The sequence below is a fragment of the Camellia sinensis genome, chromosome 5, assembly GCF_055761805.1.
Source record: "Camellia sinensis isolate YWXY chromosome 5, ASM5576180v1, whole genome shotgun sequence".
In the NCBI taxonomy this organism is placed as follows: domain Eukaryota; kingdom Viridiplantae; phylum Streptophyta; class Magnoliopsida; order Ericales; family Theaceae; genus Camellia; species Camellia sinensis.
The window spans coordinates 79986459-80003516 of record NC_138965.1 but is presented as its reverse complement, the minus strand read 5'-3'; the positions used below and the strand labels follow the sequence as shown (position 1 = coordinate 80003516).

The window sequence follows — 17058 nt, the reverse complement described above, 5'->3', positions numbered from 1 at the left end:
GATATTATACGGTTTTAGGTTTAAGTTTAGATTTTATATAGAATAAGAGAAGATACTATGGGGGAGGATGTATAATAAAAATATATACTATTTGTATACGGTCCGGATCGGTTCTAATCCGGAACCGCGGGATTCAATCAGGAACCAATCCGTGTACTACGGATTTTTAATTTTTCAATCCGAAACCGAACCACGGATTCAAAAAACCAATCCAAACCTATCGGATTGGACTGGACTGGATCGGATTACGGATTTCACGGATTCCTTGCTCAGCCCTACACATTATGATTCATGGAACAAAGATACCAGTAGTGTGTTTCTCATATGTAATGGTCCATAAATATGCTAAACATGCATTTTCTAAAACACATTACACAAAACCCTTATTCATGTGTATTTCATCTTATTCTTCCTACTTGGTCATTGAAAGGTAGACAGAGAGTACTATGCAATAGCATTCAATGGCAATTTTCCGATGAAGTTGGAATTCAAACTTCCTAGGTAGAGATGGTCCTCAAACTCTACAGCTGATGTCACAAAGGACATCACTTCTCCTTTAGGATCACCGAAATTTCTGATTATCTTCCCATTAGTAGCCACATTTACCACCATTGCTTTCTTATGCATGCCTGGGATTCGCTTGAGCAATTTCGGAAATGTTGCTAGCACATGTTTGGATGCCTTGGAAGTGTGAACAAACTCGAACCCGCTAGAGGTTAACTGTGACACATAAAGCAACCCTCAATATAGCTCTAGATAAATATGTTTGACATTATAACCTTAACATTGGCATTAACATTTATTAGTTTGGTACCTGAACTAGTTTCTTGTAACAACAATACTAGAGATACTTACAATCTTACTAACACTTTTACTAACACACTCACAAGATACACAAGTTTCGATAAGATCAACCATCACTTGGTATGGGACCCACATCAACTTGTGAGTGTGTTAGTAAGATTGTTAGTAAGATTGTAAATATCCCTAGCATTTTTCTTCCTGTAAACAGATAACATCATTTTGATAAAAACAAGAAAGCATGTTTAATGACTTGTTAGAGGGACTGGCAGATGGTAATAGTGACGAAGGTGGAGGCGAGGGAGGAAGGAGCAATGAGGGAATATAAATTTGTTTTCAAAAAAAGTGAAGCAAAATTTTTATTTTAAATTTTATAATTTGTTTATAGTGTAAAAAAAAATAATAAAAATAAAAAATAAAAAAATAAAAATAAAAAGAATACTATTATGATATTTTCAATATATATATATATATAAAAACAAAAATATTATTAAACATTACAACATATTTAGAAGTGAGCTATTGATCATTCAACTTTGTAATATTTTGAATTGTTTAAATATACCTCTAACAGAGCGATCCAAAATGATCCATCAGGAGCAACATTAATGTTATCAGGTCCACCAGGAAGGTTATCTATAAAAATCTCAGTTTTTCCTTTGTGTTCCCCATTCAGCCAATGCTTTAGGCACCTAAATCTAACCAACAAATAAAAAGGTATCAGGTGTTTGAAAGTAATGGATAAATATTAAGCAAATGAAGAGGAAAGAAAACCTAAAGCATTATTTTCATTTCTTACTTTGATCTGTTTAATTAGTTTTTCTCTCACGAAATTGACTTACTTCCAAGTTTCGCAGACCACCAAAAAATCTTCATCTGTAGACAGTGCAACACCATTTGCAAAACAAAGACCATCAATCACTATCGATGTCATATTCAATGAGGGATCATATTTGAGAAGTTGCCCATGAGGTTTTGCCTCAAGCACATCTAGGTACCAATCGTGAAGGCCAAATTTGGTGCTTGCAACACTGAAGTACAAATTACCATCTGATGCTTCAATTACATCATCTGCAAACCTGATCAACCATGCAAGAATTACATAGCAAACTTTAGAGATAATATTACTAATGTATTGCATTTAACTAGGTGCACAAAATAGAAATGTTCACATATGAAAATTGCATATGCAAGCAACCAAAGATGAAGAGGGAGAAAAAAAAAAAAAAAAAAAAAATTCAAGATTGCTATTATTAGCGATGGGTAGGTGGGGTTGGTTTTTAGTTACCCATCCCCAATTCTTGATGGTGATTTAATTTGCTATACTCAACTTGATTATCAATATGTTTTAGTCTGAGTCTATAATCCTATCCCAATGAAGAGTGGTAATCCTCTCCTTGCCAAGTTTTTCTCATATTTTCTTTTAGGGTAAATTACAAATACACCTTATAAAGTTTACATAAAATACAAATACCTCTTTGTGGTTTAAAAAATGATAGATATTCTTTTCTCAGCTTTTCTTTTTCTAGCAAAGTCTGGAGAAAATAAAATCAATTAATTTTACCAAAAGACAATTATGTTTTTATTTTAATTTACATCCTTCAATATTCAAATCCTCTCTCTCTCTCTCTCTCTCTCTCTCTCTCTCTCTCTCTCTCTCTCTCTATTTTTTGTTTTTTGCTGAACAATTAAACGACCACCATCTTAACTGCCTCTACTTACCCTTAATCGCTAACAACCCCTCTCCTAATTAGAAACATATTCTATCATCAATCACAACCTTTACCGTCTTTGATGAATAACAAATAAACCAAAATCAACAATGTATGTATCTATTGTATTTAATCTACAATCAATTCATCTAATAATGGAGGATGGGTAACTAATTTTGATTGAAACAGGTTTATGTTGTTGTTCCTAAAGATGAAGCTACATACTAAGCATTAAATTCCAAGCAATTGCCTTGATATGCATTTTATCAAATAGTTTGCGTCCACAAGTTGTATCGGTCACATATTTCCGTTGTACCATTTCAGCTAGTCTAAACAGGCACATTGTTGCCTATAAATAGTCAGTCCCTCATTCTATTCCAATGATCCAAAAATAAAAAAATAAAACAATATGAGTTATGTTCTCTATTTTTTCATTCATTCTTTTGTTCATATTCTGCATTTAAGTTTTCCAATCAGATAGAGTGCATCCATTGTTTGGTTCATTGACAGTTTCTTTGTAGTGCTGCAAAGTAACTACATAAGCCATTTCATCTCGGAAGATAAACGTCCACCACTCCAAAGTACCGTGGGATGGACAAATCTGTCTTAAGGAAAGAGTCTTCAATACTCAACTTGGCTAATTTCCATTTCCATCTTCTACAAAATCGATGTAAGATATTATATGTTCTGTGTTTAATTGTTAAATCTATTTACAAATTCTAGAATTCTTAGTTATTAAATTTCAAAATTTATTTAAAGGATTTTTCTTAAATTATTTTATAAGATTGCGGATAACTTGTCCTACCTAGACCCTAGTAGCCCTTAACCCAACCTTATCTTTCTAACTCGTTCACAATCTTGGGTCATGAGATTCGGAGTGTGACTATTAGAACAACGGCAAAGATGATAATATTGTAAGGGTGATAATCAGACAAGAGTGAGTTGGTAATTCGAAAGTGAGAAGTCTGTAAGGATTTTTTTAATTCAGAAGTGAAGTCTACCATCTTCATAACCATGTTTATATAGGTGTCCCTTGGCAATAATCAAAACTACGAAGATTGTCTCACAAATATAATAGATACAACTTTTCCATAAACCATTGTAACTCATCAATTTGAATTCAAATTTCTCCACTTCTAGTTTGTTTTTCTCTCAAGCGGGAAGCTATATCACCAACCATTGGTGATGATCGTATGTAGAGAGTCACACTATATTATGGTGTGGTTAGCTCTACTTCTATCATCTCCTACTTGAATACATAATAATAAAAGTGATAGAACCTGAGTTGGACATGTTTAACTTGGTACTAATCTTGGCCTCTTGCCAACTTCCATTTATGAATTACCTCATAGATTGATGTTCGATTGTGCCTGGTCACACATGTACACGCTTTTGTCACCAATCTAACTACATCCATAAGGATGTGTTTCTCCACTATCAAAGACACTCCAGATGAATTCAACTCACTATACTTCAAGTGAATGGCATCAATTTCCAGTATTGAGAATAGAGCCCATACCCAATGACCATTGATGACTTCAACCACATAAATTCCTCATGTGTCGACCCGCGCCAAATTTTTTTGTTAATCACTTTCTCTAAAGTCCATTCCGGAAGGTTTTGCTCAATACACTTTATCAGTGAATTTTTTTGATCAAGCAGACAACGTCACCAGATTGACATGTTGCATATCATGGAATTTACATCTCATGAACACTGTGATGTCCATACCTTGCTAGTTCTTCTACCTTATAACCTGACCAAACACATACCTCCATGTGAGGTAGAGTCGCATAACATTGGTTATTTAAGCGTCTCTAGAATCACTTGATTATGCTGTTATGTATGTAGTTAAACTACCTAGCTAGGTATGTCTTAATCCCATAGTAGCTACATGCTCTCTAAATTTTTTCAGAGACAACCCTTTAGTGATGGGGTCAGCTTCCATCTCTTCCGAGAGTATATAGTCGATTTTAATTTCACCTATCTCTACTATATCTTGAATATAGTGATAACTTACATCAATATGTTCACTTTTAGAATTATTAGCTCCACTTTTTATTAATAAGATGGTGGACTTATTGTCACAACATATATTGGCCGGTCTCTCAAGTATACCCAACTGTAAACTATCAACAAATCATTTAAATAAACCACATCAGTCATTGTTGTGCTACAAGTTATGTACTCAGAACCAACTAGGCCTAGCCTAGTTGACCACAATGACTCTTCTATGGGCTTAGTTCCAAGAGAAAAGTCATGGGTTCAACTCTCTCTAATGGGAAGTTGAATTAGGTGTCAAGCACTTGTTGCTTTGTAAGGGTGGGGAGACTAACTCCCATTGCTGCTAATCTAACAACTAACAACTGACTTTTGTCGATCAAAAATAAAAAAAAATAAAAAAATAAAGCTATGTACTTATCTTCCATAGTATACTTTGCAACGTAACTTTGTTTCTTGCTTAACTAAGAAATTACAGTTCCACTATACAAGAGTACATGGCCACTATTAGATTTTCCATAATCTATATCTCTTGCAAAATCTATGTTGGTGTATCCTTTTAAATTCTACGTCACTTAATTCAAAACACAATTCCATAATTTAGTGCCTGGCAAATATCTAAATATTTGTTTGACTATCTGTTAACATGCCTTACTTGGATTGGACTGAAACCTAATCCAACTGCATGACAAATGTCAGGTCTTGTACTTGCCATGGCATACTACAGACACTTTATTTTTGACCATCCTGAAGACCTAGGCACCTCCGAAGTAATTTGATGACGAAACAAAAGATGGATCTCAATTATCTTCAAGCTAGCCTTTCAAGTGAAGATTTTCCCAACCTTAAACCCCTTTTACCCAAAAATGTTTTCAAATCCTAAAAATGTTTTTGAAAAAGTGTTTTTAAGAATTCAAGTTATCATTTTGAACATTCAACTAAATCCAACTTCGTATTTTCGCAACTAAAAACCTTGTTTCCTTCAAAAGCGAGAAAAAATGAAGTTGAATTGAACGGAAGGACGGAAAACACTAAAGAAAACATCCAACTGCAAGTTTGTGGGTCAATCTATAGGTTTTCACACACTTATGAATGACCAATCTACTGATCATATCTATGAATGCTCATGTGGGTGAGATCATACTAGTGGGTAATCACGCGGATGGAAATTATACTTGTGGACTCTCACACAACAAGACCAATCCATGGCTGCAGACATCTTAACCTGCAATCGCATGTGATACATGCGCCCACAAGAAGTTGGACGGCCACAAGTTTCAAACGTCTCAATTAGTTTCTTGAGATTAGTCTCCCTAACATCTTCGAATATTCTATACACATATAAAGCAAATATACAAGGATATGGCATACTCCAAAGGCTCCCCTTGGCCCATATAAACAACCATTTGGGTGAGAAAATGAGGATTCACTCTCTCTACCTTGCCAAAACTCTGTCCAGACACACCCTTAGCCCCTCTCACCGAAGCCTAAACTAGAAGTTTTTGGAGCATCCATTGAAACTTGAGTGGAAGATTGGATTTGGGTCTATTGTGCTAGTGCTTTCCTTCATTGCTTGTGGCTTGAAAGAAGGTAAAAGTGTACTTTATCTCATTTTCTTTTCTTTTCTTTTCATTTTCTTCCATATTATTGAAGCTACATTGATTGTTGGGGTAGAGTAGTTGGAATTCTTGCCAAATCCCATTGTTGATTGAATTAGTTTCATTATCTCTTTCTTTTTCATTTTCTTGCACTTTTTTGGTGGCCAAACATGGAATATCCATATGATAATGGTTGAATCTATCCTCTTAATTTGTTAGTTCATGGATTTGGGCATTCATGCTTATTTCCATGCCTAGAGGGTAGATACTAACCAATTTTTACTTTATTGTCTAGTATTTTTTTTTTATTTATTTTTAAGGATGATAACTTAATTTCTCTTTGATGGCGGATTGAATCTACTCTTTCCTATGATTCATTTCATGTATTGAGGCTTTTTCCATGTTTTTAGAAGTAGATCGAGTTCGTCATCTATCCTTATCACCCCTTCTTTTATTTTCTTGTGTAAATTAGCATTTGTGTTGTGCTCTTAGCATAGTTCTTATGATGATGATGATGATGAAATCTACCTACACAAATCCATTGTATCTTGGGTTTAGGCCTTGGTGTCATTCTTTGAATGAGATTCATTTTTATTCTCATTCGTTGGAGGTAGATTGCAATCATCTTCTATCTCTTTACTTGTTTTCTTTCATATCTTGTATTATTACTATGCTTTAAGTTTAGCTTAATGGTTAAGATCTACTCTCCTCAAATCTAGTGCTTCATGGGTATGAGTTTTCATTTTGCTCTTCGAGTGAGATCTTGACTCATTTTCATGAAAAAGGGGTATATTTTGATCATTATCGATCTCGTTTTCCATCTTTTCTTCTCATCTTGCATTTACTAGCATATTCTTATTTTAACTTGTGCATATAGGCTAGTTTATCGCATTTAGTTATGTTGACCATACATGTTGAAGTGATTTCTCATGCTTGAGATTATTCACATGATATTATAATGGCAACCGAGCCTATATGATTAATTTTTATGAATTTTTATTGCATTTAGTGGATTCGTGCATCTAGGATCATGCATATTTTCATTTATTTTCTAACCCATTTCGTTTTGGCTTGGTAAGGAGAAGTGCTAGGTGAGCTTCTCTCATTTCTTTTGTATTTTGCTTGTGTTTTCTTTCTTATCGTGTCTAACATGCTACCATGAGACTATTTGCCTACTTGAACTATCCCTATGCTTGCTCATTGGTTGGAGGACATTTCACCTAATTTGGAAATGCCTCCATCTCTCTCAGGAGAGTTTTTCATCATGCAAAAGGGTAAAAGTTTTTCAAAATAAGTGATTTACTCTATACTTGTTTGCTTCACATGGAGAAGATAACATTAATATTCAGAATATGAATATATTTTGGCAATAAGTCTCATATTAATAATTAGTTGAAGTCAATCTTTGATCGGGTGTTGAATTTTTGACATTCCCCTCTCATACCTAAACTCTCAAATTGGACTTTTTGGTTACAATGAATAGTGGTCTATATTGGTACGAGTAAGGGTTTCCTAGTTGCCCTAAAAAGATTAGGTAATGATTTAAGGTCTGGTGATACGGTCATTGTTTTGCATTTCAATAGATTAGGGGAATTTTTTACAAATTTGCTAGACCTAGACTCTCAGTTGTTTCACACTGCACGTTGTGCACAAGACGAAAGGACAAGTTGTTAGGCATGCTGATTTTCGACATCCCATACATACATTAGGCTACCTACTACTTGGTTATAAGGGACATCCCTCATTTCCTCAATTTATCTTTATTTTGAAGGCTCATATTCTTATTGAGACTTTTCCCCTTATAGACAGATGTACTCAAAGGATTGCAATTATCTTTTGATCACTTTCTCCAGATATTTTTCTTAATCCACATATAGTCTTGAATTTCTATCTCTGGAAATTATAATCCCCAAAACATGGGTTGCAAGGCCCATGTCTTTTATCTCAAATTTAGATGCCAAAAATGTTTTGGTCTTTAGAATCATATCTGAGAAATTTCCAACTAACAATATGTTATCAACATACAAAGATAATATTGCAAATTTACTATCGCACAGCCAGATATAGATCTAGTGATCTAGTTTACTCACAACATAGCCAATTTCTAAAATGGCTTGGAAATTCCAAATACCATTGTCTTGGGGGTTGTTTGAGTCCATACAAGAATCTTTTTAACTCATAGACTTTGTCATCGTGGCCTCAAATTTGGAAGCCTTCTTTTAATTCTCTATTGCAAAAAGCTGTTTTGACATCTAATTGATGTAAATTCCAAATTCATCTTAGCTACGAATGTCATTAATATTCTTACTAGCACAAATTTTGCTACACGACAATGTGTCTACAAAAACTACTCCTGGTTGTTGTGTGAATCCATTGGTAACCAATCTTGCTTGGATTTCTATAAACTTTCATCTATGTTCAATATCTTTCCCAAACATCATTTGGTAGATCAATTAACTCCTAAACATCATTTTTCTTGATAGAATCAAGTTCTTCATTCATTGTAGCAAACCATTTGTGTAGTATCGTTGCTACTTATTGCTTTATTTTAACTAGCAGAATCATCGACTAAGTTATCAAGTTCCTTGGCCTGAAATGCATAATGATATCTCAAAGTAGCAGATGAACGTTTTGCTCTCTTACTCCTACTTATCTCAGGATTTGAATCAGGTGAAACAATCTCACTGTTTTTTCTTTTCCTCCCACTATTAATTTGTTCTACGAGAACTTCTTGGCTTGATGGAATGTCTGGTGAACAAAATCCTACGATACATCAAAAAACATGTCAAGTTGTTCAATTGGAGTAAAACAGTTAGTGGATTCAAGAAAAATTGCATCCCTACTTTCTACTAATCCACGTTTGGGGTGGTAAAACCGATAAATGCTCCAATTTTCAACATAGCCAATGAACTTGCATTCCTAAGTTGTACTTTCCAATTTATCCTTCAAAGGTTTGGGAATAAGTACATTTGTTTTGTATCCCTATACTTTGAGATTTGAAATGTTAGCTTTCATACCAGTCTAGTGTTCATAAGGTGTTAGAGGTTTGGCCATTTTTTTTTATTCTATTTAATATGTATATAGCGGTGGACAATGCATCTTCCTATAAATGGATGAGAAGATTAACATGTGCCATCTTGGATCTTGTTATTTCCATCAAAGTTTGATTTATTCTGTCTAAATTTTCATTTTGTTGTGGAGTGTATGTCATTGTGTATAAAGAATCAAAAGCCTCGCATCCACCACCTCTATCATTATTCAAGTTTTTAATGGACCAACCTAATTGATTTTCTACATCTAACTTGAATTTCTTAAACTTTTCAATTGTTTCTGCCTTGTGTTTAAGATGGTAGATGTGTCCATATCTTGAATAATCATCAGTGAAAGTAATAAAGTATCCCATGCCTTAATGAGTTTTAATTCTTAAAGGCCACAAATGTCTAAGTGAATTACTTCAAGTAATCTGATGATTTCCAATGCTTTGAAAATGGTTTTCTAGTCATTTTCCTATGGACACAATTCACATGTAACCAAATCATCATAACATACTTTGGGTAAAAGTCCACTCTTATACATTGACATTGACATTTTGTTTTTGTTTATGTGGCCCAATCTTAAATGCTATAAATAAGAATTGTCATTAATAGAGACATTCAAATAATCAGAGACGATAGTTTATTATTGTCAATAAGAAGGGAGTAAATGTCATTTACTCTAAACCATTCACTAACACATTTCCCTTCTTGATCAACATTGACTCAAATCTGAATCTAATCTAATAACATTTTTGGTCTAAAATTAGGACTGAAATCATGTTCCTTCAGATGCTTGGTCTAATAACATTCTACTGCCATTGCTTTTAAAACCGTCATGTCGATGCGCTTGTTTTCCTTCTATGCTTGTTAGGACATGTAACTTTAATGTGACCTTTGTGACCGCAATTCTAACATGGACATGCATGTTTCTTGTTGTTGTGCTGCTTTTGCCACCCTTTCTTGAAGCCCTTTTCATCATTTCTTGCAGAGAGACTGGTCTTTCTTTGTTGAATGGCTTGTAGGAATTATTTTCTAGCTAACAAGTTAAAAGACGTGCCTTCTCTATGCCTTCGCTTTATTCTTTTCTCTTCCAATACCAAAAGCATTGGCAAAGTTACCATTGAAATCTCTCTTCCACTATGAGTTAGAGACGTAACAAAATGTTCTCAAGATAAATAAAGACTATTAAGTATGGTGATTATTTGCATCTTATCTGATAGAGGATGACCAATGTTGGACAAATCTTTAGCAATTAATTCCATTTGATTAACATGGTTACCGACATTGGCATTCTCACCCATAGGAGTGCTATTGTATTTGTCCGATAATAACTATATTTGTGTGTCGGGACCTCACCCCATATTTACTTTGTAATGCTTCCATCATTTACTTTGTTGTCTCATATTCTTAAAAAGCATAATGATGTTGTCTTTCATATTGTGTAACATGGTGGCCTTTGCCAATTCTGTCATCCTCTACCCACGTGTTTTCAAGTAGAATCATCACTTGATTCACAAGTGGAGAGAGTATACAGAGTTTTCTCACAAATATTGTGTAAGAAGGTAAAAAATGTAGCGTTTCCATGCTCACAAATTATTTCTCTTGGGCATTTCTATCCTTGAAATATATAATACTTTTAATTTCCATTTAAAAAAAAATTTGTTCCACTAAAATATTATAAAAGTTCAATTGTGCGCACAATAAAAATTGTTGTGAAAGAAAAATAAATAGAACTTAAATATAAATTTGATAGGCTCGGGCCTTAAACTTGTTCAATTTGGCCCTGTGATAAGCAAAACTTCAATTTGGTGGTTGACTACTTTCTTTGACCCTAGATAAGAGTAATGATGAAAACCTAATGACCGATTGACTCTATGACTAAATTCCACAATCCTTTCAATCCTTAATGAATGCAGACCCTTTACATGATGATTGGTAGAGATTTGAGAGTGCACTCGAACATGAATTGTGAATGCAATTTTGTTCTTGCAAGTTCAGTGAAACCAAGTACGTGCCCAAGGTATAGAATTGCACACGTTGAATTCTTCTTCTTCGAGCGTTTCTCTTGGCAATACTCTTGGATAGCCTCCTTGCTTAATGATGTCCCTTGGAAATTCAGTAGAATGATCCATAAAATGATGTACAATTGTATTTTGGACTTTTGACTTGTGAATGAAAAAAATTGGCCTTAAAATAAACAAGAATTATCCACAAAAAAAAAAAAAAAAAAAAAACTTGATTATACTAGTTCGAACCATGAGTTAGACTGGTTTGGATTAGTTGAGGTTGAACCGGGTGCAGACGCGAGTTAGTAGGGTAGAGGTGAAGGTCAGTGGTAGTTGGTTTGGCCTATGGGTTCGAAGTTACTAGGTCAACACATTGGTTAACTGATAATGCAAATCAAGAGATGGATTAGTCTGACTAAAGATTTGGGCCTATTTCTTCTATTGTGATTTTTACATGAATGTCTTGGGTTGTGTGTTTGATTTTGGGCCTTTCTTTTGTTTGGTCTTGGATCCGGCACAATAGCCAAGTCAATTTTTCTTCAAAATTACATTGTTCCAATTAGGTGAAACATCGTCATCACACTTGTGGAGAGGATGGTGCGACTGTTCAGCTACCTCGAATGGCTCGACTTCAGGTACAAGATTTGACTTGACAGTTGGTCTTTGTTGCTCGACTTGGTTATTATTCAAGTCGCCAAACCCAGCAACAACGTTCTTATCATTCCAATCATCTTCTCTAGTGATGGATCTCAGAGACCAAAGACAAAAATTTGGAGTAATAAGGGTAGTTTTCTATTATTTTCACAACAAAGTGCACCGTTGTCATTGAAATTCTGAGGGGAGCACGAATGTATAGAAGGTGAGAAGTTGTGACAATTGAAAATAGATTTGTAAAATTTTCTCCAATATTGATACTCATGTTCAACTTCGTCAATGTTTCCACAATCGTCGCCACCGATGGTTATTGTTGTTAGTGAGCATTAGGGTTGATGATATGCTGATGATAGTTAAAATATTGAATCATTAATATAACAGAAAGTGCTTGTCTATCGATGGCACTTTAGGTTTGCGATACAAGTTTCTCAAAATGTTTTTCTTATTTTAGACTAAAGTTCAACATTTGTATTGTAACATTTTGTTTTCAGGGTCGCTCGAGCAAGGAAACCGTCACTTGAGTGTAGAATAGTTGCTCTTAGTATCTTGCTAAATTGCAGGCGTGCTCGCTCGAGCGAGGAAAGTCTTGCTCGAGCGTGAAATGTTGGTCTCTAGTAGTTTCACTGTTGCATTGTAAAACTTCTAATGATTTTCTTTCTCCGCTCGAGTGAAGGAGTTGTCGCTCGAGCGAGACCTTTCGATTGTATCTGGTTGCTCGAGTGTAGGAAGTCACGCTCGAGCGAGGGTCGCGATATTATCTTTTTAAATATGATGATTCTAGATCATTTTCTCATCTCTCTTTTCCTATCCTCCATCTCCTCTCCCTCTCTCTATGGAACCCTAAATTTCCACCATAGAATACCTCTCATATCCCCGAGATCTAACCTAAATCTCTTGCTAGGAGAAGAGAACTCTTGAAGATTGTCATTATCTACCGATTGGATTGTGGGTTTGTGAAGGATTCTTGTAGGAGATTGGATTTTGCTTGATTGTTGAGGTAGGGACACTTTTACCCTAGTATTTCTTCATTATTGAAGGGATTTCATGGTATTGTGTGATTGGTGAACTAATTTAAGGATTTTGTTGGATTAAACCCATATTTCACACACAAAACCATTTTTCCTAACATTTTGTTTGAAATTTCTCAACTCCTTTTATAAAACATGAATGTTAATATTGCTAAAACCTAGATTAGTGATAAAGGAGAGAAACCCCCAAATTAGGTAAAACCCTAAATTCCTAAATTGAGTAAAAATCACTAAATGGAATGGAAATTCTCTTAGCACATGAAATATTGTGAATGACGAAGAGATGGAAATTGTGGATGTTGATATAGTAAGAGGAACTGTGGCTTGATTGTTATTATGTCTTGAATTATATGTGGTGTTCATCTATGATGATGTTAGATGTTTGTTGGTAGGATTGAAATGTGATATCTTTGTTAATTGTGCATGAGTCCAAGTGTGAGTTGGTTTGGTAAGTGTGGTGTGGTGTTGTGTTAGTACCCGCGCAAGGAGTTTAAAAAGATGCCCAAATGCCCTGTCTAGGCTTATCGCTGGACAAATGTGGGGAAAAATATTTTGAGGTGTCCACACAGTCCCACCGTATAATAGCCGGCGAAAGTGGAAAATTCGATGGTTTTCCTTAGGGTGCCCACTTCCTGCCGTATAATAGCCGGTAAATGTGGGGGTGGTTTCTAAAATAATAGTGACGAGTGTTCTCAACTGGAATCTTGTAAATGGATGCGTGGCATGTTCTCCATGGTTATGGATGTTTTAATTATTATACATGAAGACATGAATTGCAGTTGTCTGTGTTAGATTACCATAGTTCATTGTGATTTGTTAAAGACTATCTGTGAAGACAAATTTCATTGTAATGTTTTGTCACATGAATGGCATGATCTTTTTCAAAGGACTAAATGCTTAGTTAAATGTGTTCCTACTAGGCATAAAGCTCAACCCTAATTTATTTTTCAGGAATTGACGAAGGATAGCCTCGTTGATGGATTGGTCCAAGCACTAACTCTTTTGGGGGGATAGAAGTCGAGAGGGTGTTGGTTGTTCTAAATTGGGATTTTTGTAACAGGAATACTGAATGTATCTTGTGATGTTGTATGTCCAAGGGACTTATGTTTTGCAGGTCATCTAGTTCATTGAACTAAAAAAAATGAATTTTGTATACTTTGGGAATGTATTATTAAATTGTAACCACTTAACTCTTAATTCAGTGGGAAAGATGACTTTTTTGGATTTAAATGTTCATGTTTTATTGTGTATTATAATGTGAATTTTCAAGGTGTTATAAATTGGTATCAGAGCAATAGGTTAGAATACCTTGGGCCATAGTTCTAAATCGCGGTATCGGGTAACGTAACGGTATCGATCGTGGAGTATCGGTATCGGGAGTATCGACCGGTACGTATCGGGTATCGGGTGTCGCGACTGTGAAATTTCAAAAATCATTAGCAATCCCTCTAAAACTCGATTTTATGTATTTTTTGACTCTTTTAGCCTTAATTTATCACATTTTAATCAAAATTTTGATATGTAAAGGCACTTTTGACTCATTTTCAACTAAATGATATGTATTTATTTTAGTCTCAAGCTTTTATTTGGCATATATGTTAAACTTTAATATAAAATTGATGTGAAAATATTTTTTTACTTATTTTCAACAATGAAATACTTTCACATGCACAACAAATTAATACTTTCACATCACTAATTCTTTATGACTCAAATGAAGCACGAGAGACTGAAATGATATCAAATTGGGCTTGGGATCCTCTATATTAATTAATTTTTTTATTTATTTTTTATTTATTTTAATGCACTTTCAATCAATAATCAGGGTGACTCTAGTCTCATTTCCCATCAAGCAAACAAATTATAAACAAATTACAAATTATTTTATTTATTTTAAATTTTTTTTATTTGTATTATTAATATTTTATTGTATATAGTTTGGTTATTTAAAAAAATCAAGGATCTCATCAAATAAAAAAAAAATATTCAACACAATAATAATACTATCTACATACAAATTATAAACTATTATGTGGCAGTCCCTACAACCCCACATAAATCAAATTATATTTTATTATATATATATGAACAAACCGAGAACAGCAAGCAAAACCATTTGAAGTCTACAGCCAAAACAAAAAACAGAGCAGGAAACAAATGCAAACAGAGCATGAGAGAAAAACCTTCAACGACGAAGCTTGAAATCGGTGATGGGTTTGGGTTCGATTCGATGCTTCTTCTTGCAACACTTTACAAGATCGATGGCCTTGGGAGATGGATTTGGGTTTGATTGGGGAGTTGAGTTTGGTCCGATTGAGGGAAAACTTTAGAGGTTTTTACACATTTATGGTGTCCTGGTGTCCGTGAGTCTGTGTGTATGTATTATTTGCTTTAGAGGTTTTTTCTTTTGCAGGTGACTTGCTTTCCTCAATTATTTTTCCACGCTTTGCTCGTTTTTCAGCCGAATCGGACTATATCGGAACTGTATCGCTCACGTATCGGATTCAAACAGATACGTGTCGGGAATCGGCCGCTACGGACGTGAAATTCATTCTCACCGGTATACCGGTGAGTATCCGACTCGGCACTCCCATTTTCCGTTACGAACCGGCCGGTATGGCACGTACCGGCCGATATTTAGAACCTTGCCTTGGGCTCGTGGGAGTGACGTGTGTCACAATAGGATTCCTAGGTAAAGACGGGAGGCTTAGGATGCAGCATGTGTTATGTGCCTTTATGTGATTATATGGGTGTGGGGTTAAACTCCCATGATGCGGCTTTGTCAGTTGCATTCGTCAACGTCCTTTTGGAAAGGCACTTGATCACTGTTCTTCCTACTTGGAGGTCCTTGACTGTAATGGAATTAGCCGATATCTAGAAAGGACAACTCTAGTGTGCGTTAGTGTGAATGTTTATGTGCTTGTTTGGATTACTTTATGGGGAAGTTTGTGTGTTTACTTAGTGAATAAGTATGAGGATTAAGAATGGAGCACTTAGGTGCGGAAAGTTGCTATTGAGTTTAACGTTGTCCTTATTTCTTATAGATGTCTGGATGTGCTAGAGCTCATGGTAGACCCCATCAGGGAGGCCGAAACATTCCAACCCAACCTGAGATCCCTTCGCAAGAAGAAGGAGTGGGTCAAAATAATATACCCGTTCCACCGGCCCAAGAAGCTATGGGGGTCTTGGCTAGGGAAATGGCAGAAGCCTTACGAGAGTCCATGGAAATATTGAGAGCCGAGCAAGCGACTAGGGTTATTGAAGGGGAAACGAGAGCTTCTTTTTTGAAAAAAGAGTTCTTTCATTCCGATCATGCTGAGTATAGCAGCGAGCCCGATCCGATGAAAGCTGACGAGTGGTTAGAGCAAGTGGTTAAGTTTTTTGAGATCTTAGAAATCCGAGAAAATGAGTTAAGAGTAGCATTAGCGGCCTAACAATTGAAGGGGGAGGCCGGGCAGTGGTGGAAATCCATAAAGCATAGGGTCATTCGTGCAAGCCTTCCAAGACAAATTCCTCCCTCCCACGGCTAGGGAGCGATTAAGGAAGCAATTCAAACAATTATTGCAGCTAGATGCACCGGTGGCGGAGTTTGAGGCTAAATTCACTAGCTTATCTCATTCTGCACCCAAATTAGTGGCTACGGAAGAGCAAAAGTGCCTTGAATTTGAGAAAAGGTTGAGACTAAAAATCTTGATAAAGGCTGTTGGCAATATGATTCGTGATTATGACCGTTTAGTTGAAGCCGCAGCTCATGTGGAGATTACTGTAGAGACCGAAAAGGCAAGGCAAAGATTGAAAAGAGCAAGACAGTCAGATGCTAGGAGTGACATAGGCTCTTCAAAGAGGTCCAGGGGTTCATCATCATCCTTACAATCATCTCCACAACAAGTTAAATCCTCTAGTTATGGGACGGGCGGGAGTTCGGGAAATATGACTCGAGTTACCAGTGTTGGTTATAGATGTGGCCAAATAGGTCGCAAGGCTACGGAGTGCGAACAGAAAGGTGCGGCACAGTCCCAATTTGTGCATCCACAGGGTCAACCTCAAAATAGGAGTCAGCCACAATCTTGTTATCAATGTGGTCAACCGGGGCATTTGAAGAAGTTTTGTCCACAGAAAGTAGGGACTCCAGGAGTGGCAGGGTCTAAGCAGTCTGGAAATCAGCAGATGGGCCAGGGGCAGAGGCAATCTTATCAGCCGGTTCAATCAGGACAAGCATCTAG

At 35.7% G+C, this 17058-nt stretch overlaps 1 protein-coding gene across 1 annotated transcript in view; it reads right to left on the bottom strand.

Moving 5' to 3' along the window:
• Window positions 1–288: 288 nt before the first annotated feature.
• The window catches only part of LOC114263380 (protein STRICTOSIDINE SYNTHASE-LIKE 4), a 39086-nt gene continuing 22316 nt past the window's right edge, over window positions 289–17058 (bottom strand). Inside the window, exons 4-6 of the mRNA XM_028203897.2 lie at window positions 1644–1880; window positions 1367–1499; window positions 289–720 (exon numbers count right to left, since the gene is read on the bottom strand). Of these exons, the coding sequence (XP_028059698.1) occupies window positions 445–720; window positions 1367–1499; window positions 1644–1880 (646 nt within the window). The 3' untranslated portion in view covers window positions 289–444. The remainder of the gene's footprint in view (window positions 721–1366; window positions 1500–1643; window positions 1881–17058) is intronic.